A 26337-nucleotide genomic window follows, 5' to 3' on the forward strand; every position below is an offset into this window, starting at 1 on the left:
CTAATTCATGCTAATGCTAAGAAAAACATTTCTTTGTGTGTGTCAACATCATCATGTCATCAGGCGTCTGATAGACTTTAATATTGTAAGAATTTAGTGAAGAAAAAGATTTTTTTTTTGTAAGTTACAGTAGTAAACTGTTGAAGGTTACATGTACCTTTACTACTCGAGTAGGAACTACTGAAATAATCCAGTTTGTCAGAAGAGCAGATTCTCCTTTAATTATTGGCACAATGCATTTTCTTCTGGACCATTCGATTCAAAATTTAAAATCTCTACTCTTTGCTTTTGTAAATAAAAAGGAACTAATGAGTATAGCTTAATTTTTTCCTGACTTAAAAGTAAAAAAAAATTTAAACGTTTGCCTGTGAAATGAAATAATTAAAAAATGTCCTTAAGTGACATTCTTTGTGATGATGATTAAAATAATATATCAATAATACAGTGTTATTTTACTTCAAATAATTTAATAATATGTTGATTTGAATAATAAAGGGTTTCAGGGGTTCATAGTCTGTTCATTCTTTCCAAAATGTTGTTAGTACCTCTGTCTACTGTGTGTGTGTTATGCTCAACATGGAAACTATGGGAGTAAGTAAGAAAGAGCCTGTGTTTCGGAGACGTATGTGTAGTCTTACAGGAAAGACATAGTGAATAGGCAGTTATTACAGATATTGTAAATTTGATTAAGTTTATCATTGAATATATATATGTATAAGTTGAATATTGAATAATCTACTTTTCAGTGCAATGAGAAAGCTGTGATCAAATTGTTATAGGAGCACAGAGGAAGTACACTCAGTCCAGGCTAAGAATAAGGGAGATTTTCAGGGATGACCGTTTTTTTCCTTTTTTTTCTTTCTTTCTTTTTTTTTTTTTTTTTCCTAGCTGCATCTGAGGCATGTGGAAGTTCCTGGGCTAGAGGTCACATCAGAGTTGCAGGTGCAGGCCTATCCCATAGCCATGGTAATGCCAGATGCGAGGCTCATCTGCACCCTTTGCTCTTGCTTAAGGCAGCACTGGATCCTTAACCCATTGAGTGAGGCCAGGGATCGAACCCGCATCCTCATGGATACTGTGTCTGGTTCTTAACCTGCTGAGCCATAGCAGGAACTCCAGGGATGACCTTTTTGAGCAAACGAACCTGAGCTGAGTCTTAAAAGATGAGGAAGATGGGTTCCCATTGTGGCTCAGTAGGTTAAGAACCCAACTAGTATCCATGAGCTTGTGGTTTCATCCTTGGTCTCACTCAGTGTTGCCATAAACTATAGCATAGGTCATAGGTCACAGATGTGGCTTAAATCCAGTGTTGCTGTGGCTGTGGTGTCGGCTGGCAGCTGCAGCTTGGATTCGACCCCTCGCCTGGGAACTTCTATATGCCACCGGTTTGGCCCTAAAGAAAAAAGAAAAAGGTGAGGAAGCGTCAGCTGATAAGAATGAGTGTTGGTAAAGGGCATTTCAAAATGAGAGGACACCCTGAACAGAGGCAGAGAGCGACATGGAGAAGTGTGACATAGCATGGAATGTGTGGAGAATTCCTGCAATCAGGTTTTCCTCTCGCCAACATGAGGGGGGATTTACCATTTTATTTCACAAATACACACAAATTAACTTGGGAAATACATGTTCTCTGTCAGCTTTCAAATATAGCTCTAAAATTAATTAGATACTACTGAAAATTTAATTTGTGTCATTTAAATTTTTCGTCTGAATTATAAAGAGTAGGAGTTCTGTCGTGGCGCAGTGGTTAATGAATCCAACTAGGAACCATGAGGTTGCAGGTTCGATCCCTGGCCTCGCTCAGTGGGTTAAGGATCTGGCGTTGCCTTGAGCTGTGGTGTAGGTCGCAGACGCCGCTCGGATCTGGTGTAGCTGTGGCTCTGGCGTAGGCCGGCGGCTACAGCTCTGATTGGACCCCTAGCCTGGGAACCTCCACATGCTGCAGATGCAGCCCTAGAAAAGACGGAAAAAAAAAAAAATTGTAAAGAGTACAAATTAAGTATTTTAAAGAAGAAGGAGTCAAATAGCACCTATAGTAAGTATTGAAGCGGGAACTATATAGCATTGGGGTTTTTTAGAGGTGCTTTCAATCAATCTGAATGCCATTTGGAGTTCTTTCTGTATAATACTGTTCTAATTAATATGTAATACAAAAATCACTCTTTGCATGTAAAGACCTTTATGAGAATAATATATAATATAGTGTAAGTACAGTATTCTGCATAATAGTTTTTTATATTAATAGTACCTGTTAAAATGTGAGATTATAAATGCGAAGAAGGTTCCCATTGTGGCTCAGCAGGTTAATAAGAACCCAACTAGTATCCATGAGGACACTGGTTCCGTACCTGGCCTTGCTCAGTGGGTTAACTATCCAGCATTGCTGCAAGCTGCAGTGTAGGTAGCAGGTGCGGCTCAGATCTGGCATTGCTGTGGCTTAGGCTGGCGGCTATGGCTCCAATTCAACCCCTAGCCTGGGAACTTCGATAGGCTGCAGGTTCAGCCCTGAAAAGACAAAAAACAGCAAACAAAAAAACATGTAAAGACATTTGAAAAAAGAGTAAAGTGGGCTGCCTTAACATAGTAGTACCTTTTAAGCTTTAAGACCTCTTTTCTGTGATTCATTGTAGGTTGTGTTCACATTAAAAATAAATGCATTAGTTTTGTTATACTCGTCATTGAACCAGTAATACCTGTCTTTTTCTGTTTGGAAGTACTTTTTTCTTCAGAACTGTTTGCTTTGTTGTTTGGTAAGAGTTACTGGCACTTAGAGGAGCAGAGGAAAAGAAGGTCTCAACTTCTGTCTGCTTCAGTACCGTAATGTGCCAGGTGTGATAGAAACAGACTTCCATGGACCATCTTTCTTTTTTCCTGATGTTTATAATCTCTTAACATATTTGGAGAAGGAGGAGTATCATATTCTTTTCTCCCTAAGAATCAGTTTTAGATACATTAAAAAAATTCTGGCTTAGAGTTTAGGTGGAATTATACTTTCATTGTTTAATATACAGTCTAAGTCCCATACTCAACCAAGTTGGGTAGAGTGAAATGTCTTGGAGTAAATATTTTTTCCTGCTTCTGTCTTCCTGTTCTATTATATAATAGACATTTAATTTTTATCTTCACCTTGGGGTGCACTTGCAGTGTGTGGACATTCCTGGGCCAGGGATTGAACCTATGCCACAGTAGCTATCCGAGCTGCTATGGTGACAAGGCTGGATTCTTAACACACTGAGTCACCGGAGCACTCCTATAATAGACCATTTTCTTGTATTATTTATTTATTTACTTATTTATTTTGTCTTTTGCATTTTATTGAGCCACTCCCGTGGCATATGGAAGTTCCCAGGCTAGGGGGTCTAATCGGAGCTATAGCCACCAGCCTACGCCAGAGCCACAGCAATGCGGGATCCAAGCCACGTCTGCGACCTACACCACAGCTCACAGCAACGCCAGATCCTCAAGCCACTGAGCAAGGCCAGGGATTGAACCTGCAACACCATGGTTCCCAGTCGGATTCATTAACCACTGCGCACTACTGGAACTCCCTAGACCATTTTAAAAGAATTTGCTATAGAATGTTTTAGAGCTGTTGTATTTTGCCCAAATCTGATGTTAAATATAAAAATAATTTTATAAAAATAAGTGTTTATTAATGCCGTTTTCATAAAGCACAGTCCTGTAACAAAGGCAGTACTTTTATGACAACAAAGCCTTTTACTAGACAAAAGCTAGAGTAGTTTTATATAAGGGGAAAATGTGTAATAGTTTTGAACTGTATGTATTTAAATCTAGTAAAGCTTAAAAGTAAGGTATTAATGATACCTACAGTCATAAAACCAGACACCAAGGACATGAAATACGGTATGAAGTTTGAGATGGAAGAAGACTCATTAGAGTAACCAGTAATGATGAGTTGACACACTTTTTTTTTTTTTTTTTTTTTAATGTTGGGGGAAAAAGCACCCAGCCCGTAAGAATCAGGTTGATTCAATCACTGATGACCCAGGCTCATGTGGGCAAGAATACGTAGATGTTTCTGAGACATAATCTTCTCAAAGAGTTCACACTGTATTAAGCAACTAAGTCCAAAACACAAGGGGAGGAAAGAGAATGGATCAGAATGTGTTCCTAGAAGGTAGATCACATCCCATTGGAAAAATTAGGGAAGGCTCCGTGAAAGAAGCATTACTGATGAGCTAGGCCTTGGTATCATCCCCTCTGAGGAACAGCCTGAGGACTTGTGCATGTACTTGAGGGAAACGCAGGAGTGAAATGTGAGATACAGTAGAAGAAGAAGGGGCTTGATCAGAATGGAATTAAAACCCTCGCTCCCACCGTTTTCCTACCTGTGTAACAGGACAAGTCAGGGATGTTTAGGCCATCTGTAGCATCGTTATGATGCTTAAGTGAGAGAGTACAGTTGTCTTTCTGTATCTGGGGGATCTGCATCTGTAGGAATGGAGGGCCAACTGTATTATGCCATTTTTTTTTTAACTTTGGAAATCTTCATGTCTGTTTCATCATTTTAATGCAAATCCTAGACATTATACCATTTTGTCTTTAAAGACTTGAGAGATCATATAAGGACTTTCCCACCTTTTAAAAAATATAAACCCCAAATTATTCACATCTAAAAACGTTTACAAAATTTCCTAGTATAATCTAATATTCAGTTAGTGTTTAAATTTCCTCAGTCGTCCCATAGTATCATTTTATTAAGATTTTGATTTTTTCTCTCATAGTTGATTTACAGTGTTCTGTCAATTTCTGCTGTATAGCAAAGTGACCCAGTCATACATATTTATATATTCTTTTTCTCACATTATCTGCCATCCTGTTCTACCACAGGTAACTAGATACAGTTCCCTGTGCTATACAGCAGGATCTCATTGCTTATCTACCCCAAATGAAATAGTTTGCATCTACTAATTCCAAATTCAAATATTTGTACACACACTCCCAGAAGTAGGATTGCTGTGTGTTGTGATAATTCTATTTTTTTTTTTCTTTTTTTGTCTTTTAGGGGCCGCACCCACAGCATATGGAGGTTCCCAGGCTGGGGTCCAGTCAGAGCCGTAGCCACCAGCCTAGACCACAGCTCAAGGCAACGCCGGATCCTTAACCCACTGAGCGAGGCCAGGGATCGAACCCACGTCCTCATGGATGCTGAGCAACGATGGGAACTTATGATAATTCTATTTTAAGTTGAGGAACTGCCATACTGTTTCCATAGTATCTGCACTATTTTAATATTTCCAGCAACAGTGTGTAAAGATTCCAATTTCTCCACATCCTGGCCAACATTTGCTGTTTTCTATTTTTTGAAAGTGGCCATCCTGACTGGTATGAGGTGATATCTCCTTGTAATTTTGATTTGTAATTCTCTGACATTGATGTTGAGCATCTCTTCATATGTTTATCAGTCATTTGTATTTCTTTGGAGAAATGTTCATTCAAGCTCTTTGCCCATTTTTTAAATTAGATGATCAGTTTTTTATTGTTCAGTGGTAGGAGTTTTTTCCTCTGGATATTAACCCCTCATCAGGTATAGAGTGTGCAGATATTTTCTGCCATTCTGTGGGTACCTTTTTTTTTTTTTTTTTTTTTGCTGCCCACAGCATATGGCGCTCCCAGGCCAGGGACCAGATCTGAGCCACAGTTGCAAACCTATTCTGCAGCTGTGGCAGTGCACTGAGCTGCACCGGGGATTGAACCTGAGTCCTGGTGCTGCAGAGACGCTGACAGTCCTATTGCACCACAGTGGAAACTCCTGAGTTGCCTCTCTCACCTGGTTGATGATTTCCTTTGCTGTGGGGAAGTACTAAAGTTTGATATAGTCCCATAGTCCCATTTGTCTTGTCGTTGTTGCTTGTGCTTTGGTGGTAGCAAGACATCATTGCCAGATCCAACACCACAAAAGTGTTTTCCCCGAGTTTTCTTCCAGGAGTTTTATTATAGTTTCAGGTCTTACATTTGGATCTTTAATATACTTTAGGTTAATTTTTGTGTATGGTGTAAGGTAAGGGTCCAGATTTATTCTTTTGTATGTGGTTATGCATATTTTCTATAGTGTCTTTTTAATTACTGGTAATTTTCTTTGCTCTGAAGTCTGTGTTGTTTGATAATACAGCCATTTCAGGTTTTGTTTTGTTGTTGTTTTGTCACTGTTAGCATGGTATATCTGTTTCTATCCTTTGTTTTAACCTATTTGTATCTTTATACTTGAAATGGCTCTTTGCTTGTAGGCAACTTATAGTTGGGTCTCACTTTTGCTTATCCAGTCTAACAGTCTTTCTTTTTTTTCTTTTAAGCCTTTTCTGAGATAATTATAGATTCACATGCAGTTGTAAAAAGTAATAAATCTTGTATACCCTTCATCCAGTTTCCCTCAATGGTAATATCGTGAATAACTTTAGTACAATATTACAACCGAGGAATTGATATTAATGCAGTGTGCTTTCTTCTGATTGCTACTATTTTACATGCACTCATTTATGATTGTATATGTTCTCACGTTTAAATTTATATGACCACTGTCATAGTCAAGATGCAGTGTAGTTCGATCACAAATATCTTTTGTGGTGCCCATTTACAGCCCCAGCCACTCCTTTCCCCTCCTCTTTCCCTGGCCACCACCACTAATCTTTTCTTCATCTTTATAATTTTGTTATTTTGAGGATGTTACATGAATGAAATTATACAGTATGTAACCTTTTGAGATTGGTTTGATTTTTCATGTAATGTTTTATGTTTCAATGGCGTTTTCTTTATAGCTGAGTACTATTTCTGAATCTCTGCCTTTTATTTGGGAGTGCTTAGAGCATTTATATTTAACATGATTACTGATGTAATTGTGTTTGAATCAACCATCCTTCTCAGGTTTTGGCAAACTATGACCCAGGGGCCAAATCACACTCACCAACTGTTTTTGTAAATTAAGGCTTTTTTTTTTTTTTTTTTTTTTTTTTTTGGCTGCAACTGTGGCATAGAGAAGTTTCCAGGCCAGGGAGAGATTATTTCATGACCACAGCAATGAGAACACCAGATCCTTAAGGTGCAGGCCACCAGGGACCTCCTATAAATTGAGGTTTTATTGGAACACAGCTATGCTCACTTATTTCCCGTAGTCTGTGGTTGCTTTTGTGCTACAATGGCAAAGTTTAGTAGTTGTGATAGAGATTTTATGGCCTGCAAAGCCTGAACTATTTACTATCTGACTCTCTACTGGAAAGGTTTTTGACTGCTCATTGGGGTATTTGTTTTCTGTTTGTCCCATCTGTTCTGTGTTAATTCTGCATCAGAAACGTGAGCTTAAAAGAGGTTAGAGTGATTGCTGCCTATTAGAACATCTGCACATGCTTTCCTGAGTAAATTTTGTTCCCGATGGAAGGTGTCTGTATTCTCTGTTCTGTGTAATGGACCATCATAAACTTAGTGGCTTAAAGCAACATACATTTATCTCACAGTTTCTGTGGGTAAGGAGTCTGGGCACAGCTTAGCTGAGTCCTCTGCTCAGGATCTCACAGAGGCTGCAGTCAAGGTGTTGGCTGGTCTGTTATCCTGTGGAGCCTTAACTATTGGAAAAATCTATTTCCAAACATTTAGGTTGTCAGGAGAGTTTCTCTGCAACTGTATGACTGAAAACTCTTTAACTTTTTTTTTTTTTTGTCTTTTTTTGCTATTTCTTGGGCTGCTCCCGCGGCATATGGAGGTTCCCAGGCTAGGGGTCCAATCGGAGCTGTAGCCACCAGCCTACGCCAGAGCCACAGCAATGCGGGACCCGAGCCGCGTCTGCAACCTACACCACAGCTCACGGCAACGCCAGATCGTTAACCCACTGAGCAAGGCCAGGGACCGAACCTGCAACCTCATGCTTCCTAGTTGGATTCGTTAACCCCTGCGCCACGACGGGAACTCCTCTTTTAGCTTTTTATTGACACTCAGGTGGAGGCCGTCCTCAGGTCCTGGGGATCGGCTCTAGTTCCCTGCTACATGGGTCTCTCCGTGGCACTTGGCTTCTTGAAGACTTGCACACGAGCACCTCAGTCCAGTGTGTTTACAGAATCTTAGATGATGTAGCATAATCAGAGTGACACTTCATTTCCTTTCTGTATTCTGTTGGTTAGAAACAAGTCACAGGTTCTCCTGATACTCAGGGGGATTATATGAAGGCATGACTCACTGAGGGTCACCATCATGTGTCCATGAGAGTGACTTTAAGACAATATTAATAACCATAATCGAAAATCTTACATTGACCATTTTGGTTCCTTTCAAAATCTGAAAACAGTTGATGAAATTAAAAATGAGGAGGCTAGTATAGGAAGAGTTAAGATATTTATCATTTTCAGAAACTGCGTAGCAAGTGAAGTTTCCAAGCTAATAGTACCAGTATTTGCAACATGGTTTATAATTTCATAAGCACTTGTAATTCTGTTATTGCATTTGATATAATTTTTTTTTTCTTTTTGCCATTTCTTGGGCCACTCCCACGGCATATGGAGGTTCCCAGGCTAGGGGTCTAATTGGAGCTGTAGCTGCCAGCCTACGCCAGAGCCACAGCAATGCAGGATCCAAGCCGTGTCTGCAACCTACACCACAGCTCACAGCAACGCCGGATCCTTAACCCACTGAGCAAGGGCAGGGATCGAACCCGCAACCTCATGGTTCCTAGTCGGATTCGTTAACCACTGCGCCACGACGGGAACTCCGCATTTGATATAATTCTTAGACTAGTCTTATGAAGTAGACAGGTATACCTGTTTATAGATGAAGAAATCAAGGTTAGCAAAGCCTTAAAAAAAAAAGTCACAGGAGTTCTTTTGTGACACAATGGGTTAAGGATCCAGTGTTGTTACTGCAGTGGTTTGGGTTGGCTGCTCTGGCATAGGTTTGATCCCTGGCCAGGGAACTTCCACATGCCACAGGTGTGGCCAAAAAAAAGACACATAGCCAGTGAGTAGTATAATGTAATTTAACTTAAAAATTTGTTGTTACTGCCACTAAAGTAGAATTATAGAATAAGACTATTGGTGTGGGATAGTCATCATATATGCTTTGATAAAGAGTAAATTTGACTTTATGTAATACTAGGAAATTCATTTGTGAGAATGCAAATGAGATTTTTTTTATAATGTGACAGTGCCTGTGTCTAGCAACACCATATCTCTAACCCCCAAAATATATTTGTAAAGTAAGTGGTTGCTCTATTTCACAGAGAAGATAACTGAGGTTTGATGCGTGTTGTCATTTGCCTAAGGTTATATACAGTTGGTAACTGATACAGTTATGATTTGACTTCAGAATCTAAGATGACCCTCATTCAGTCAGATAACCTCTATTTTTGCTTTGCATCATTGGACAACATCTTTAAATTTAAAATTTCTAGCTCATGCCCCCCCCCCTTTATGCTTTTTAGGGCCACACCCATGCCATATGGAAGTTCCCAGGGTAGGGGTGGAATCAGAGCTGCTGCTGGCCCATGCCACAGCAACCTAGGATCTAAGCCACATCTGTGCCCTACGCTGCAACTTACAGCAATGCTGGGTCCTTAACCCACTGAGTGAGGGCGGGGATCAAAGCCATGTCCTCATGGATATTAGTTGGGTTCATTACCCCTGAGCCACAAAGGGAACTCCATTATCTCTCTTTTTGGAGATAGTACCTTCCACATCTTAAAAGTCATATAGTAATGAATTGTTCTCAAATTAGATGTTTTTTATTGTGGTAAAATACATAGCATAAAATTGACTATCTTAATTTTATAAAGTGCTTGTTTCAGAGACATTAAGTGCACTCACATTGTTAGATCATCATTACCGCCATCCACATCACTCTTTCACACTTGTAAAACCGAAACTCTGTTAAGTACGCCTCCCTTCTCCTCTCTGTCCAGCCTTTGACAGCCATCATTATACTGTCTTTATGATTTTGTCTACATGTGCCAGTATATCTTTTTTTGACTGGCTTATTGCATTTAGCATAATCATCTCTAATGTTCATCCATATTGTACCATATTGCATAATTTACTTTTTAAGGCTGAATAATGTTTCATTGTATGCATATGCCACATTTGGCTTATCCATTTACTTGCATGTGGACACTTGGGTTGCTTCCACATTTCAGCTGTTGAATAGTGTTGCTATGAACATATATGTAAAAATATCTCTTCAAGACCTTGCTTTTAATTCTTTTGCATATATACCCAGCAGTGGAATTGCTGCATGATATGGCAGTTCTGATGTAAGTTTTGGGATTTGTTTTGTTTTGGGGTGGGGTGGCTGTACCTGACAAAAGAAAGTTCCCAGGCCAGGGACTGAACCCAGGCCACAGCAGTGACAACACTGGATCGTTGGTAGCTAGGCTACCAGGGAACTCCCTCTGAGTTTTTCGAGGAGCTCCTGTACTGTTTTCCACAGCGGCTGTACCATTTTCCATTCCCACCAAGAGTACACAGGGGTTCTAGTTCCTCCTCATGCTTTGCTAAAACATGTTGGGTTTGGTATCAGGGTACTGCTGGCCTCATAGAAAGAGTGAGAAAATGTTCCTTGCTCTTTATTTTTTTGGAAAAGTTTGAGAAGGAATGGTATTCATTCTTTTTTAAATGTTTGGTGAAATTTACCAGTGAAATCGTAAGACTTTTATTTGTTGGGAGATTTTTGATTACTAATTCAGTCTCCTTACTCATTACAGGTCTGTTCACATTTCCTATTTCTTTGTGATTTCGTCTTGCTAGGTTTTGTGTTTCTAAGAACTTGTCCTTTTCATCTAGGTGATTGGTTATCCAGTTTGTTGGTGTACAGTTTATTATTTTCTTTTACAATACTTTTTATTTCTTTAGAACCAGCAATAATAATGTCCTCATTTTCATTTCTGAATATAGTCATTTGAGCCTTGTCTCTTTCTTAGTCCATGTAGCTAAAGTTTTGTCAATTTTGTTGATCTTTGCAACTTTTGGTTTGATTTTTCTCTATTGTTTTTTTCTTCTCTGTTTCACTTCTCTTTGCTCTCACCATTATTATTTGCTTCCTTCTGCCTGGTTTGGCTTTAATTTCTCTTTTTCTAGTTCCTGAAGTAGTAAAGATAGGTTGTTGATTTGAGATGTCTCTTTTTTTAAAAAAAGTAGGTGTTTAAAAGTATAAATTTTCCCCTTAGCACTGCTTTCTCTGATTCTCATAAGTTTTAGTATGTCATGTCTTTGCTTTCATTTATCTCTGAGTATTTTCTAATGTCCTTGGGATTTCTCCTTGACCCAGTGGTGGTTTAAAATTGCATTAAGGGAGTTCCCGTCGGGCTCAGGATCCATGAGATGCAGGTTTGATCCCTGGCCCCTGCTCAGTGCATTAAAGATCAGGCATTGCCCTGTGCTGTGGTATAGGTCGCAGACACAGCTCAGATCCCACATTGCTGTGGCGTAGGCCAGCGGCTGTAGCTCTGACTTGACCTAGGCTGGGAACCTCCACATGCTGTGGGTGCAACCCTAAAAAGCAAAAAAAAAAAAAAAAAAAAAAAAAAAAGTTAATATCCATAATTTTGCAAGTTTTTTAATTTTCTGTCCCCCCCCCCCTTGTTTCTTTCTTGTCTTTTTAGGGCCACACTCATGGCAAATGGAGATTCCAGGCTAGGGGATGCATCAGAGCTGTAGCTGCTGGCTTATGTCACAGCAACACCGGATCTGAGCCTCATCTGGGACCTACATACACTACAGCTCACAGCAGTGCCAGATCCTTAACCTAATCGAGGCCAGAGATTGAATTTGCCTCCTCATGGATGCTAGTCAGATTCATTTCTGCTGAGCCACGACAGGAACTCCTATTCTATCCCTTTTTATTTCTTGTAACTTTTTAATTTAAAGTCTTATTTTTGGAGTTCCTGTTGTGGCACAGCGGAAACAAATCTGACTAGGAACCATGAGGTCCAGTGGAAATGAATGACTAGTATCCATGAATGAAGATGCAGGTTCGATCTGTGGCCTTGCTCAGAGGGTTGAGGATCTAGCGTTGCCGTAAGCTGTGGTATAGGTTGCCGACGTGGCTCAGATCTAGCATTGCTGTGGTTGTGGCATAGTCCAGCAGTTGTGGCTCCAATTTGACCCCTAGCCTGTGAACCTCCTTATGCTGTAGGTGCCGGCCCTAAACAGCAAAAATAAAGTCTTATTTTTGTTTCTTGCTACTATAACCATTTTTGCTTTCTTTTGCTTACTGTTTTTTGGGTTTTTTGCTTTTGCTTTTTAGGGCCACACCTGCAGCCTATGGAAATTCCCAGGTAAGGGGTCGAATCCAAGCTGCATCTGCCGGCTTACACCACAGCCACAGCAACTTGGGGATCCAAGCCACATCTATGACCTACACCACAGCTCACAGCAATGCCAGATCCCTGACCCACTGAGCAAGGGCAGGGATCGAACCTGCATCCTCATGGATATTAGTTGGATTCATTTCTGCTGCACCACAGCGGGAACTCCCTGCTTACTATTTGCATGGAATATTTTTTCAGTCCTTTCCATTTCAACCTGTTTTTGTCTTTGGATTGGACACAAATGTTTAAAGTAATTACTAATTAGGAAGGACTTATTTCTGTCATTGTGCTGTTTTCTCTATGCCTTAATGCTTTTTTGACCCTGCATTACTGTTGTCTTTTGTATTTGGTTGACTTTTTTGTAGTGAAATGTTTAAGTTCCTTTGTTATTTCCTTATGCGTATATTCTCTAGGTATTTTCTTTGTGGTTATGAGGATTTAATATCATAAAGCTATTAATTTATATAAGCCTGACTTCAATAACAGACAAAAAGTTGGCTCCTGTACAGCTTCATCTCCACCCCTTTCAGTGTTTGTGTCACCAAATTACATCTTTATACATGGTGTGCCCCAAAACAATTGAAAATCCTTTCAAATTATTATATTTAAATTGTTTAATTTTTTTAAGTTCTCAGTTTTTACTTAATTACCTTTAAGTTATTCTCCTAAATTATGTGGGAAACACAATTTGGTGTTGGAAACCAAAATTACAGTAATACAAGCTTTTACATTAATAAGTTTTTTTTAATATATTGCTGGCAACTCTACTTTTAGTTTTTTGAGGAACCTCTGCACTGCTTTCCATAGTGGTGGTTCCAGTTTACATCCTCCCCAACAGTGTAAAAGGGTTCCTTTTTCTCCGTACGCTCTCCGGCGTACAAACTACAGCATTGTTTGTAGACATGCTGATGAGGGCCGTTCTGGCTGGTGTAAGGTAAGTACCTCATTTTGATATTCATTTCTCTAATAGCAATATCGAGCATCTTATCATGTGCCTTTTGGCCATCTGTGTCTTCTTTGGAGAAATGTCTATTTAGTTCTGCCCATTTTTTTATTGGGTTGTTGTTTTGTTGTTTTGATATTGAGCTGCAAGAGTTGCTTGTCAATCACTTCATTTGCAAAGATTTTCTCACATTCTAGGCATTGTCTTTTCATTTAGCTTATGGTTTCCTTTGCTGTACAGAAACTTTTAAGTTTAATTATGTTCCATTTGTTTATTTTTGTTTTTATTTTCATTACTCCAGGAAGTGGATCTGAAAAGATTGCTGCAGTTTATGTCAGAGTGTTCTGCCTGTTTTCCTCTAAGAGTTTTTTTGCTTGTTTTGTTTTTGTTGATTTTCTTCTTTTTAGGGCTGTACCTGCAGCATCCAGAAGTTCCCCAGGCTAGGGGTCGAAGCAGAGCTGCAGTTGCCAGCCTATGCTACAGCTACAATAATGTGGGATCTGAGCTGCATCTGAGACCTACACCACAGTTTGTGGCAACACTGGATCCTTAACCTACTGAGCAAGGCCAGGGATCAAACCTGCATCCTTACAGATACTGGTTGGGTTCTTAACCCGCTCAGTCACATGGGGACTCCCCTCTAAGAGTTTTAGAGTATCTGGTCTTATGTCTTTAATGCATTTTGAGTTTACTCTTGTGTATGGTATTAGAGAGTTTTCTAATTTTATTCTTTTACATGTAGGTGTCCAGTTTCCCCAGCACCGCTTATTGAAGAGACTTTTTCTCCGTTGTATGTTTTTGCCTCCTTTGTCATGGACTAGTTGACCACAGGTGCTTGGGTTTATTTCTGTGCTTGCTATCCTGTTGCGTTGATCTGCATTTGTTTTTTTTTTTTTTTGTGCCAGTACCATACTGTTTTGATGCCTGTAGCTGCGATTCTTTGTCTGCTCATTGGTAGGGCTCTGTTCCCACCTTGTTTGTTGTTTGGCTGGGTCTTCTCATCCCTGATGGGTGGGGCCAATTTTTCCAAACTGACGGCCTCTGGGGAGCTCACACTGATTATTCCTTAGGACCTCCACCTTCAGTGGTCCTCCCCCACAGTGAGCTACAGTCGACCCCTGCTTTCCAAGGAGACCCTGCAGCACCCACAGCTACGTCTGACCCAGATTCTTATGGAGTCCCTGCCTTGCCCTGGGACCCACTGCACATGAAACCCTGTGTGTGCCCTCTGAGTGCAGTCTCTGTTTCTGCAGTCCTGTGGAGCTCGTACACTCAAGCTGCACTTCTTCAATGCAAAATGCTCTGGAGGCTCCTGCTCCCAGTGGCAGACCCCCAGGCTGGGGAACCTGAGGTGGGGTCAGGTCTCTCGCTCCTGTGGGAGCCCCTCTGTGATATAGTTATTTTCCAGTCTCTAGGTCACCCACCTGGCAGATAGGGGATTACTTAGATTGTGAAAATACTCCTACTGTCTCCTTGTGGCTTCTTTGTCTTTTGGTGTAGGATCTCTGTTCTGGTAGCTTCCAGTGTATTTTGCTGATGGTCATTCAGCAGTTAATTGTGATTTTGGCGTTTTGTGAGAGGAGGTGAGCTCAAGTCCTATACCTGCCGTCTTGTCTCTCTGATTCGCCCTCACTTTTGAAGGACTGTCTTGCTGGATGTAGCTCTTTAGTTGACAGACGTTAGTTTTTTAGTACTTTGAATGTATCTCCCCATTGTGTTTCAGCCTCCAACGTTTGATAAGAAATCTGCTAATAATCTTACCGAAGATCACTGGTATGTGATGATTCACGTAGGTTCTTGTCTTCAAGATCTCTCTTTGGCTTTTGAAAGTTTGATTATAATGTGTCTTAGTGTGCGTCTCTGTGAGTTTTCCTTCTTTGGAGCTTTATATGTTTTTGTTCATGTCTTTCATCACATTTGGGAAGTTTTCAGCCATTATTTCTTCAAATATGCTCTCTGTCCCTTTCTTTCTCTCTTATCCTTCTAGGACTCCCATGATGTATATGTTGGTCTGTTTGATTGTGTCCCACAAGTCCCTTAGGATCTGTTTATGCTTTTTGGGTTTTTTTTTTTTTTGTGGTTGTTTTTTTGTCTTTCTAGAGCCTTGCCTGAAGCATAGGGAGGTTCCCAGGCTAGGGGTCCAGTCAAGAGCTGTAGCAGCTGGCCTGCACCACAGCCACAGCAGTGCAGGATCCAAGCTGCATCTGCAACCTACACCACAGCTCAAGGCAACGCCGGATCCTTAACCCACTGAGCGAGGCCAGGGATCGAACCTGCAACCTCATGGATGCTAGTTGGGTTTTTAATCACTGAGTCATGACGGTAAGTCCTCTGTTTTTTTCAATGGTTTTGTTACTCAGACTTAATAATCTTCATTGCCTTAACTTCAAGGTTGCTTATTCTTTTTTTCTGCCTACTCAGATCTGCCTTCAAATCCCTCTAATGAATTTTTACTTTTAGCTATTGTACTTTTTAATTCCAGAATATCTCTATGGTTCCTTTTTTAGGTTTTCTGTTTTTTCTCGATAGTTCCTTTTTATTCACACAATGACTTTTTACACTTTCTCTTCCTTTAGTTCTTTGAGGATCTTTAAGACAATTGTTTTGCAGTCTTTGTCTAGTATAAATGGCTTTAGTTCTGTTTCAGAGAGAGTTTCTGTTAGTTCATCTTTCCCCTTGAATAGGCCATGTTTTCCTGTTTCTCCTTGTGATTTTTGTGGTGGTGGTTGTTGAATACTAGACATTTGAATCTAATAATGTAGTAACTCTAGAGATCATGTTCTCCCCATTCTTTAAGGTTTGATGTTTTTTGTTATTGTTTTGCTTTTCTTTGATTGGTGTAGGTTATCCCTGTAATGATAATCCGCCTGAGGTGTGAACTTAAGGTCTTCTTAAGTCTTTTCTTAGACTTTTCCCGGGCATGTGTGGCCACTTTCTAATTTTCCTTGTGTGCGTAATTGTTTTTTGATGCCTTAGTCTTCAGTGTCTTGCTCCCAAAGGGGGAAAAAGTGAAAAATGAAGAGTTCCCTCTCATGGCTCAGTGGAAGTGAACCTGACTAGTATCCATGAGGATGTGGATTCAATCCCAGGCCTTGCTCAGTAGGTTAATGATCTGTCCTTGCCTCGAGCTGCAGTGGAGGTTGCAAACGTGGCTTGGATATGGCATTGCTGTGGCTGTGATGTAGGCTCACAGCTGTAGCTCTGATTTGAACCCTAGTCTGGGAACTTCCATATGCTGCGGATGTGGCCCTAAATTTTTTTAAAAAGTGAAAAATGCGTAGGCCTGTGGCTACAGCTCTGATTCGACCCCTAGCCTGGGAACCTCCATATGCCACAGGAGTGGCCCAAAGAAATAGCAAAAAGACAAAAAAAAAAAAAAAAAAAAGTGAAAAATGAAGTGGTAAAGGGCACCAGCCTTTAAAATCTCCTGGAAGTCCCTTCCGGTGAGAGGGAAAGGGCTGCAACAGTGAGAGTAAGTGTAGTAATAGTGGCTGCCCATTTCTTTGTCTGGACCTCTGTGATCAGAAAGAGCAGTCAGCAATCAGAGGAGAGATCCCTTATATTTGGAGGACAGAATCCTTCTTGCCTATTGTGGCTCCTGCAAACTCTGCAAGCTATTCCAGGAACACATGCCCAGCTGCTTGCCACATGGCTGAAGGTGTGAGATGGGAGCTGCTACTGTACAAAGAGCTGAAATTGACCAGCATTAACTGTAATTTACTTATCTAAGTGTTCTTCTGGAAATTGTAACCCTTCAGTAGGCTCCAGAGTTCCACAATAGTTAACATGAGACAGATTCTGCCAGTACAGTTGTTGTATAGATGAGACAGATTTCTCATGCTTCTCCTCACCATCTTTCCCCAGTTTTCCAATTGGAGTTAAAGGACTTTCTTCACTGATATAAAACAATTAGCTGAGGTAGCTTATGTGACATTTAGTGTAAAAATAGTTTTTTTTTCTTTTTTCAATAATGATATATATGGTCATTTTACATATATAGTATTTGTAAACTGTAATTACTAATTATCTTTCATTTTGAGGGATTGTTTTTATTTTTTTTTCAATCGCAGAGAACTGGACAATGGCAGTTGAGTACATTTTGGGAAATATCTGAAGTTTAGTGGACTGCATCTACCTTCTTGCTTCTCCCCATCCTTTACAAAAGCGTTAATGGGATGTTTGAGAAGAGAGCTGTATTAAAAGAAGAGTGCTGCAAATGGCTTCAGAATCTACAAATGCGAAACAAGCTAGGAATCGCTTCACAAAGGGGAAAAGGCAACCGCACCAGCAAATAAAGAACAGATCTTCAATTAGTGATGGAGATGGGGAAGATTTTTTTATCTTTGAAGCAAATGAAGCGTGGAAAGAATTCCATGGTTCTCTTCTTCAGTTTTATGAAAACGGAGAACTCTGTGACGTCACACTGAAGGTGAGACAGTCTTTTTTTCTTTCTTTTCTCAACCTCTTCAGTGTGTTAGGAAAAATCATGGTTTCTTTAACCACCAAAGGCAGAATTTTGGTGCTGTACTTTATTATGGTCAGAATGATTTTGGTATCAATCCTTTATTTTACTGAAAGGGAAGGGATATCAGGGAGGGTAAGTAAAAGGAACTTAGTATTGAGCTAATTAAATGTTGATATTCACTGTTTCTTAGTTAAACTTCTGAAAGTTCTGGAGCCCTCAGACAGCAAATAGTTATTATTACTGAAATAAGTAAATTGCTGTTGACTCCATAGGGTTTAACTTGTGAATTAAAAAATCCTGTTGTATTCACTTCCTCTTGATATAGGTTAGAGGTCAGTATTCTTGGTTATTTATGTAGATGCACTAGTGTTTTACTGTACATTCCTATTCTGATACAAGCATACATCGTTTTTCTTTTTTGCACTTTGCCTTATTGTGTTTTGCAGGTAATGCATTTTGTTTTTTGTTTTTTTAACAAATTGAGGTTTGTGGCAACCCTAAGCAATCAGGGATGGTTAGCATTTTTTAGTCTAAACATAACTTTCATATGCACTGGGAAACCAAAAAATTTGTATGACTTACTTTATTGTGATATTTACTTTATCACACTGGCTTGGGATCAAACCCCCAATGTCTACAAGATATGCCTGTAATGTAATCTCTGTTTCAATACTAGTGCCTTTTAAGTGAGATGATTTGTCTGTATCTGATAGTGCAGCCGAGACTAGTAAGACTTGGATGAAGAGAGTCTACAGTAGACTTCGTCTAAGGTCTGTAGGATCATGTTGCTCTGCCACAAAAGAAGGTTTGATGAAGTTGGAAAATGGATAAAGCAGCATGGAAGAGCCTGTGTTCTAATTATTTCTCAGTGCTCATTTAAAAGTACCACTCTTCTTGGGAGTTGGAGATTTATGTGCATCCATGCAGCATTTTCCACATGAGAATTGCTACTTCGAAATCTCTTAGATTTTGCTTTCTTCTCGTGATCAGTCAGGTTCTTAGAACTCAGAATGTAGGGATTGAGGACATTGTGGAGAAGGAAATCGGGGGACACTGAGCAAACTCTATCAACTGCATAAATTCTGAGTTTCAGGCCGAGAACGCCCAGGAGTATACTGTTACACTTGTAAATACATGATATAGATTCTCTTCACTTAAACTCTTAGTGTCCTTACATATTTCTAGGTAAAAGATACTGAGAGCAAAAACCATTAAGTGATTCTAGCTTTATGTGAAATTTAGCCAGTTATATATTTTAATGAAGGAACACCTAAACTCTTTCATCCATATAGTATGTTTAATTATGTCATTATTCTAATTTTCAAGCCTAGTGTGAAATTCAGCGACCCATACTGGCGTTGGTAAAAATAAAAATGTAAAATAAGTCATTTGAATTTCATTAGTTATCAGTTCAGCATATCAGTAAATGTTGGGAAATAGAGTTTTTTTGATTGCATAAACTTTGTAATTGGATTTTAGAATAATTTTTACTAGCTACTGCATATAAACTTAAGTGAAAAATAAGGATACAGCCATTTAAGGCAAGTGATAATAACTAATCTCCTAACTTTTCTTTTTTTATTGGTTAACTTCAGCAGTAGGTTGAAATGAAAACTTCAGAAAACTCGATGATGAAAGCCCCAAAATGCTATGTTTAAAGCAGTAACATAGGTCATTTAGAATTAAGAAACTTCACTCATTTAAAGGGACTATCATTTTTATTTTTCAAACTGTAAAATTATGATGACACTTAGGATTTGTGAGGAATAAATGAATTAATAACATACGAAGTCCTTATAACGGTGCCTAATACATAATAGTAAATAATCAGCTGTTAGAATCATTATGTGTACTACTACTGTTGTTCCACAGGTACCAAAATACCTGCCAAGGTATATTCTTGTTCCGATCCTTAGAAAGAATTATAACTTAATCTTTTAGCACGTCTGTAACTGGATTTGTTTTTCTGTCCATTTTTAGGGCTGTCTTGCAGCATATGGAGGGTCTCAGGCTAGGGGTTGAATTGGAGACATAGCTGCCGGTCTATGCCATAGCCACAGCCACATCACATCCAAGCTGGAGCTTATAACAACACTGACTCAACCCACTGAGTGAGGCCTTAACCCACCTTAACTCAACCCACTGAGAGAGGCCAGGGATCGAACCTGTATCCTTTTGGATATTCGTCGCGTTCTTAACCTGCTGAACAATAGGAATTCATGGATTTGTTTTTTAATTCTAATTCAACATTTCTTTTCTTTTTTCATGTGTCTTTTTTTAGGACCATACCTGTGGTACATGGAGGTTCCCAGGACAGGGGTCAGGACACCCAGGACACCAGCCTGTGCCAGAGAAACAACAGTGCGGGACCTGAGCCATGTCTAACGGCAACGCCGGATCCTTAACCCATTGAGCAAGGCCAGGGATTGAACCCGTGTCCTCATGGACACCATTTGGGTTCATTAACCCCTGAGCCATGACGGGAACTCCCAAATTCAACATTTCTTAAACTTTCAGAATTTATAACTATCATAGAACAACTAAACCAGTTAGGATTTGGGGTAGTTTATAAGAGCGTCCAACATAAACCTCAGTTTTTACTCTCATATAATCTTGAGGACTGTACTTTGAATATTCATCTCCTTTTTTCTGTCAGTATGTTTCCTTTGATCATTGTTCCTTTTAGGACCAATATTTTAGAAAGATAATTATCAAAATTACTTTTATTGTTCATATGTAAGGCCATTAATAGGTTTTTTGGGTTTTTTTTTTTTGTCTTTTTGCCTTTTCTAGGGCCGCTCCTGCGGCATATGGAGGTTCCCAGGGTAAGGGTCTAATTGGAGCTGTCGCTGCTGGCCTACACCAGAGCCACAGTGGAATCCGAGCCACGTCTGCGACCTACACCACAGCTCACGGCAACGCTGGATCTTTAACCCACTGAGCAAGGGCAGGGACCGAACCCGCAACCTCATGGTTCCTAGTCGGAAGGATTCGTTAACCGCTGAGCCTTGACGGGAACTCCCATTAATAGGTTTTTAAATTCCACAGTGAGCACCTATATTGGAAACAACAAGTTGATTTAATGACAGATATTTACTAAGGTCTTACCCTAGTACATGAAGAGTGTAAATAAATCTGAATAGTATGCTGTACTTGCCTTGAGGGAATTTGAAATTTAGCCAGAGATGGACACATATACAGCTAACTATAATACAATGTAGTGACTGTCATTTTATGATATTTTTGTGGAAACATAGCAGAGGTTCTATTAATTATGTCTGAGAGTGACTGGGAAGGCTTCACATTGGAGATTATATATTGAGATCATTCTAGGGAGAGGTAAAACTTGCTTATATAGTATTACATTTATTTGTGAAAATGTTCTTCAGCAGTATACCTAGTGGCAGCTCTGAAATTACAAATGAGGGAAGATGCTTAAGGGCAGCAGTTTGGTAGGGGAAAGGGCAGAGGGAAATTGTCTCGCAAGGAGTATTGCATAGCACTCGTAATGCTCAGATTATATGTCATAGACCAACAAAAGTAGCATCTACAAAGGTGCTTTTATTTACGTTTTGTGCAGTGTCATTGTCCTTGGTAAAGACCACCGTTAGTTTTACCTGAAGACGTTGATGGAGATATTAGAGGAGGACAGTCTCTTGCATCATCTCTTGAAACCACCGCTGAATATGTTTCAATCATAGTTATCTTTTTTTGAAAGTGCATGCTTTTTTTTAACACGAGTATTTATAGGATTGTAATAAGCATGCCCAAGACTCTTTAAGTTGTGTAATTATTTGCTGTCAAGCTTTCAACTGACGAGGTGAAAATAATAACAATTTACAAATACTCCATTACATTTTCATCAATTACAGTGAGATTTCAGTGTTTCTTTATTACTTTTCTATAAAATATAATTTCAAATGTATTTATTTATTTTGCTTTTTTTAGGGCTGCACATGCGGTATATGGAAGTTCCTAGGTTAGGGTTTTAATTGGAGCTGCAGCTTCCAGCCTCTGCCAGAGTCACAACCACACAGAATCTAAGCGGTGTCTTCAACCTACACCACAGCTCACAGCAATATGGGAACAAGGCCAGGGATGGAACCCACATCCTCATGATACTAGTCGGGTTCGTTACCACTGAGCCACATGGGAACTCCCCATTTGAAATAATCTAAATAGGACACTTGAGTTAAGCTCATAGTAAATACTAAATTTATTTTGGCTGTGCTTGCAGCATGCAGAAATTCCTGAGCTAAGGATTGAACCTGAACCATGGCAGTGACCCAAGCCACAGCAGTGACAAGACTGGATCCTCATCCTTCAATTCTACTAACTATTCATTTGTTTACTCTGCTTCACTTTTCTCACTGATAAATGGTGGATAGTAGTAGTAACTACCTACTTGTAGGGAAATTGGGACAATTAAAAGATTTAATATATGAAACACTTAGATTAGAGCCTGACAGGATGACTGTAGTTAATGATATTGCATATTATATATTTGAAAGTTGTGGAGTTCCGGTTGTGGCTCCGCAGTAACACACCTGACTAGTATCCATGAGGATGTGGGTTCGATCCCTGGCCTTGCTCAGTGGGTCAAGGATCCGGCATTGCTCTGAGCTGGGGTGTATGTTGCTGACATGGCTTGAATCTGGTATGGCTATGGTGTAGGCTGGCAGCTGTAGCTCTGTTTCGACCCCTAGCCTGGCAATTTCCATATGCCACAGGTGCGGCCCTAAAAAGCAAAAAAGAGAAAAAAAGTTCCTAAAAGAATAGATCTTAGAAGTTCTCATCAAAAAGAGCAGAACATTTATAATTATATAAGGTAATGAATACTTTACTAAAACTTACTGTGGTAATCATTTCACTATATATATATATATATATCAAATCATTATGTTGTATGTCTTAAACTTATACAACATTCTATGTCAATAAAACTGGAAAAACATTTTTAAAAAGAAGAGACTCATAGACCAAAAAAAGTATAGTGCCTGATCCATAGTATTTTAGGTGATGTTTGCTGTTATTCTCTTTAATTCACAAAATGCTTTTGAAATGGGAGATTATATAGAAAAATCATAGTTTATGGTATATACCTTATAGATACGTATCTAAAAGATTTGATTCTAATTTGGAAGAATATTGCCTGACTTTAAGAAATTGGCCTAGACTGAAAGTAAGTGATCAAAGGATTACATTATTTAAAAAATGCACTAAGCTTGTCTGGAGTGTTTGTCCCACTGATTTTCACATTCAACTGAGTCTTGTTTTGTTTTGAACAGGTTGGCTCAAAGCTAATCTCTTGTCACAAACTGGCATTGGCTTGTGTTATTCCCTACTTCAGAGCCATGTTTCTCTCTGAAATGGCTGAAGCCAAGCAAACACTGATCGAGATCAGAGATTTTGATGGTGATGCCATAGAAGACTTGGTAAAGTTTGTCTATTCTTCACGGCTCACTTTGACTGTTGACAACGTCCAGCCTCTCTTATATGCAGCCTGCATTCTACAGGTTGAGCTGGTAGCTAGAGCTTGTTGCGAATACATGAAGTTACATTTTCATCCCTCCAATTGTCTAGCAGTAAGAGCCTTTGCAGAAAGTCACAACCGAATAGACTTGATGGACATGGCGGATCAGTATGCCTGTGAGCATTTTACTGAAGTGGTGGAGTGTGAAGACTTCGTAAGTGTGTCACCCCAGCATCTCCATAAGCTCTTGTCCTCCAGTGATCTCAATATTGAGGATGAAAAGCAGGTCTATAGTGCAGCCATCAAGTGGCTTCTTGCCAATCCTCAGCATCATTCCAAATGGCTGGATGAAACACTTGCACAGGTAGGGACTGAAATAAGATCGTGTACAGAAACAAAATGCTATGGCAGCAAATCAGCCTGACCCATTTATTATGAGAGGTGTAGATTATCCATGGATGTAATACAATGTGAAAATGGCTTTCTTTCCTACTTACTATACCATTTAAGGATAAGTCTGAATGTGTGATATTTGAATTAGAAATACCATTACCTGCTTTTTAACGTGAATGTTTCAAAAATCCCTTTGTGACGGTAGTAATGAATATTTTATTTATGCTAAGATGTTCTGAGGAAACAGCTCTAAATTAATTTATAGCTGTTGTTTCACAATAGTTTCTACACTTACTAGATTACTTTGCTCATGAAAGAAGCTTTATTCCTAATGCATATAGGTTTGTTCTGGAAGGCGCTGTAAGGCATCGCTTCGGTGTTTTTTTCCCTCACCTTGGTTTTACTTCTGTAACCTCAGAACTAATGTAGTATGTCTCCTTTAAAATCACTTGTTTGTTCTTACAGTTAACAGGGGTTTTTTGGTCAGGGAGATAACAAATAGGCCTTAGAATTATTTTGAAAAATAAGTTTGTCAACAAAACCAGAAAGTTTTATTATCTTGGATCTGTATCTTCCTTGTGTGTGTATGCTTTTAACTCAAAATCACAGTATGTGGTTTGATCATCCCTTTAATTCACTAGAAAATCAATACATCTTTAAGAGAAGAATGGTGAGTGCCTCTACTGAATATTATTCTGCATCCCTGAATAAACATGTGTGTGTGTGTGTGTGTGTGTGTGTGTAAGAAATATGTCACATTTCCATATGTTTGATTTTAGCTTTAAAAGGCAAAAGACACAGTGCTGTGATTGTGTTTCGATTGTGCCTTTTCTTTAACAACGGAAGGCCTTGTGATTGTAATGGTACCATTTTTGGAAGTGAGTAACTTGAATGAAGACAATGGAATTATTTTATCCAGTCTACTTAAAAATCTATATTTAACATATAATCTCATTTCTTTAGTGCAGACCAATCCTGGAAATTGCTTTGGAACTTCATACACTGAACTTCATTCACACATTAGAAAGTTAAATGCGTTTTAAAAAGAGAACATGCTGCAGTGAAAGTAGAGAATGAGCTATCCAATTGCAACTTAAATTTCATATTTGCAACTACTCATGATTTTAGGTTCGTTTGCCGCTGTTGCCAGTTGATTTTCTTATGGGTGTTGTAGCAAAAGAACAGATTGTCAAGCAGAATCTAAAGTGTAGAGATTTACTGGATGAAGCAAGAAATTACCACCTTCACTTGAGTAGCAGAGCAGTACCTGACTTTGAATACTCCATTCGCACAACCCCAAGGAAGCAGACTGCCGGTAATTAAATTACTCATTTTATCAACTCTGCTGGAAAGAGTTTTGTTGGGTTTAAGGGTTGGTTCTGTATCCCCAAACCTAATTGTAAGATGATTAGTATCTGATCGTCTTCAAAGTGACTAATGGGCAAATAAGGTTCTATATGAATTCTTACTGTACATGATTTCAGATAGTTTTACCAATAAGCCAGTTTTTTTTTAAAAAGCCACAATAAAACCTATACACTCTGAAGAGCCTTCTGAAATATTTCTTCTTTGGGGATCTTTTTTATTCTTCTAGGCAGAATTTCTGTCACTTGTGTTTTTAGAGCATTTGCTTTGCACTTACTTTACTGTGTTGGATTGCAATTGATTTGACATATTTTGAGCCCTTCAAAGACAGGTAAGTATCTTAATAGGTTTATATCCCTAGTGCCAAGCATTGAATTTGGCACATATTGTGTATTTAAATATTTGTTTTTGCCTTTTATCAGGTCAAAAGAAAGGTACTAAATACATCTAACATTAGTATAACAGACCATGTTAGACTCTGAGAATGTAAAGCTCTCACATTTGATGAAGCCATGCAGTTTTGCCTTTATTTGCTACAATTTTCAGACTTTATATTTTCCTGAGAAAATAGTTTATGCTCACTTACATTACTTTTTATAAATATAAAGAATATATTTGTGCAATAAGGGAAAGTAAATGAGGTCTATGAATTCACGAATCGGTCCTCTGAACAGAGATTTCCTGTACATTTTCTGCTACTTGATATAGTTATGAAATAAAGAGATGCATGAAATAGCCTAAAAACAAACAAAAGACAATACTTGATTATGACAGTGAGATTTTATCTAGATAATATGAAGTTTAAATGTCATAGATCTGCCTATGAAGAAATAGTTCTAAATAATTAGTTTACATGAAAAGAACTGCTTATTTTCCTTTTTTTATAGGTTGATATCAAGTAAATTGTTTTTGAAGTGTAGATTTTTTAAAGTTATGAATCCTGTTACAGGAAGTCATTTAATTCTTCAGTTTCAGATTTGAATTCACATGTCTTGGGAGTCCTGGTTATGTGCCCAACATATGCTAGACCCATAAATACCTGATCTCTTACATGATAGTAAGAACTTTTTTAAAGCAGGTTTTAGTGAAGGATTTGATCCTCATTATGAGAAAGAGGGTGTTAATCCATTTTATGGATGAGGAAATTAAGAATCAGGGTAAAAGAATGCCCAGGGCTACAACAGGACTGTAGAGAAAGGATTTGCATCCTGATCTTTTAAATTCATTTAAATTTTTTTTTCTTCCATGTCATATTCTTAGGTGACCTGTATAGCTGAAATACTAGTTAGTGTCCACTTAAATAAAACCTGTATAGCTGAAATACTAGTTAGTGTCCACTTAAATAAAACCTGATCAATAATTCTTGGATTTTTAATTCCAGCTGTGCCATTAAACAT

The 26337-nt window shown here is 38.9% G+C and overlaps 1 protein-coding gene across 4 annotated transcripts in view; it reads left to right on the plus strand.

The window, feature by feature from the left end:
• Positions 1–26337, plus strand: part of KLHL8 (kelch like family member 8) — a 66991-nt gene that overhangs the window by 12042 nt on the left and 28612 nt on the right. Inside the window, exons 1-4 of one of the 4 annotated variants that reach the window (XM_021101777.1) lie at positions 12463–13235; positions 17315–17673; positions 22998–23546; positions 24704–24890. In XM_021101777.1, the coding sequence (XP_020957436.1) occupies positions 17461–17673; positions 22998–23546; positions 24704–24890 (949 nt within the window). In that variant the 5' untranslated portion in view covers positions 12463–13235; positions 17315–17460. Of the gene's footprint in view, positions 1–12462; positions 13236–17314; positions 17674–21946; positions 23547–24703; positions 24891–26337 lie in introns of those variants that run through there. The other 3 variants (XM_021101778.1, XM_021101776.1, XM_021101779.1) reach the window with 3 other exon arrangements.

Source organism: Sus scrofa, chromosome 8, assembly GCF_000003025.6.
Source record: "Sus scrofa isolate TJ Tabasco breed Duroc chromosome 8, Sscrofa11.1, whole genome shotgun sequence".
Lineage (NCBI taxonomy): Eukaryota > Metazoa > Chordata > Mammalia > Artiodactyla > Suidae > Sus > Sus scrofa.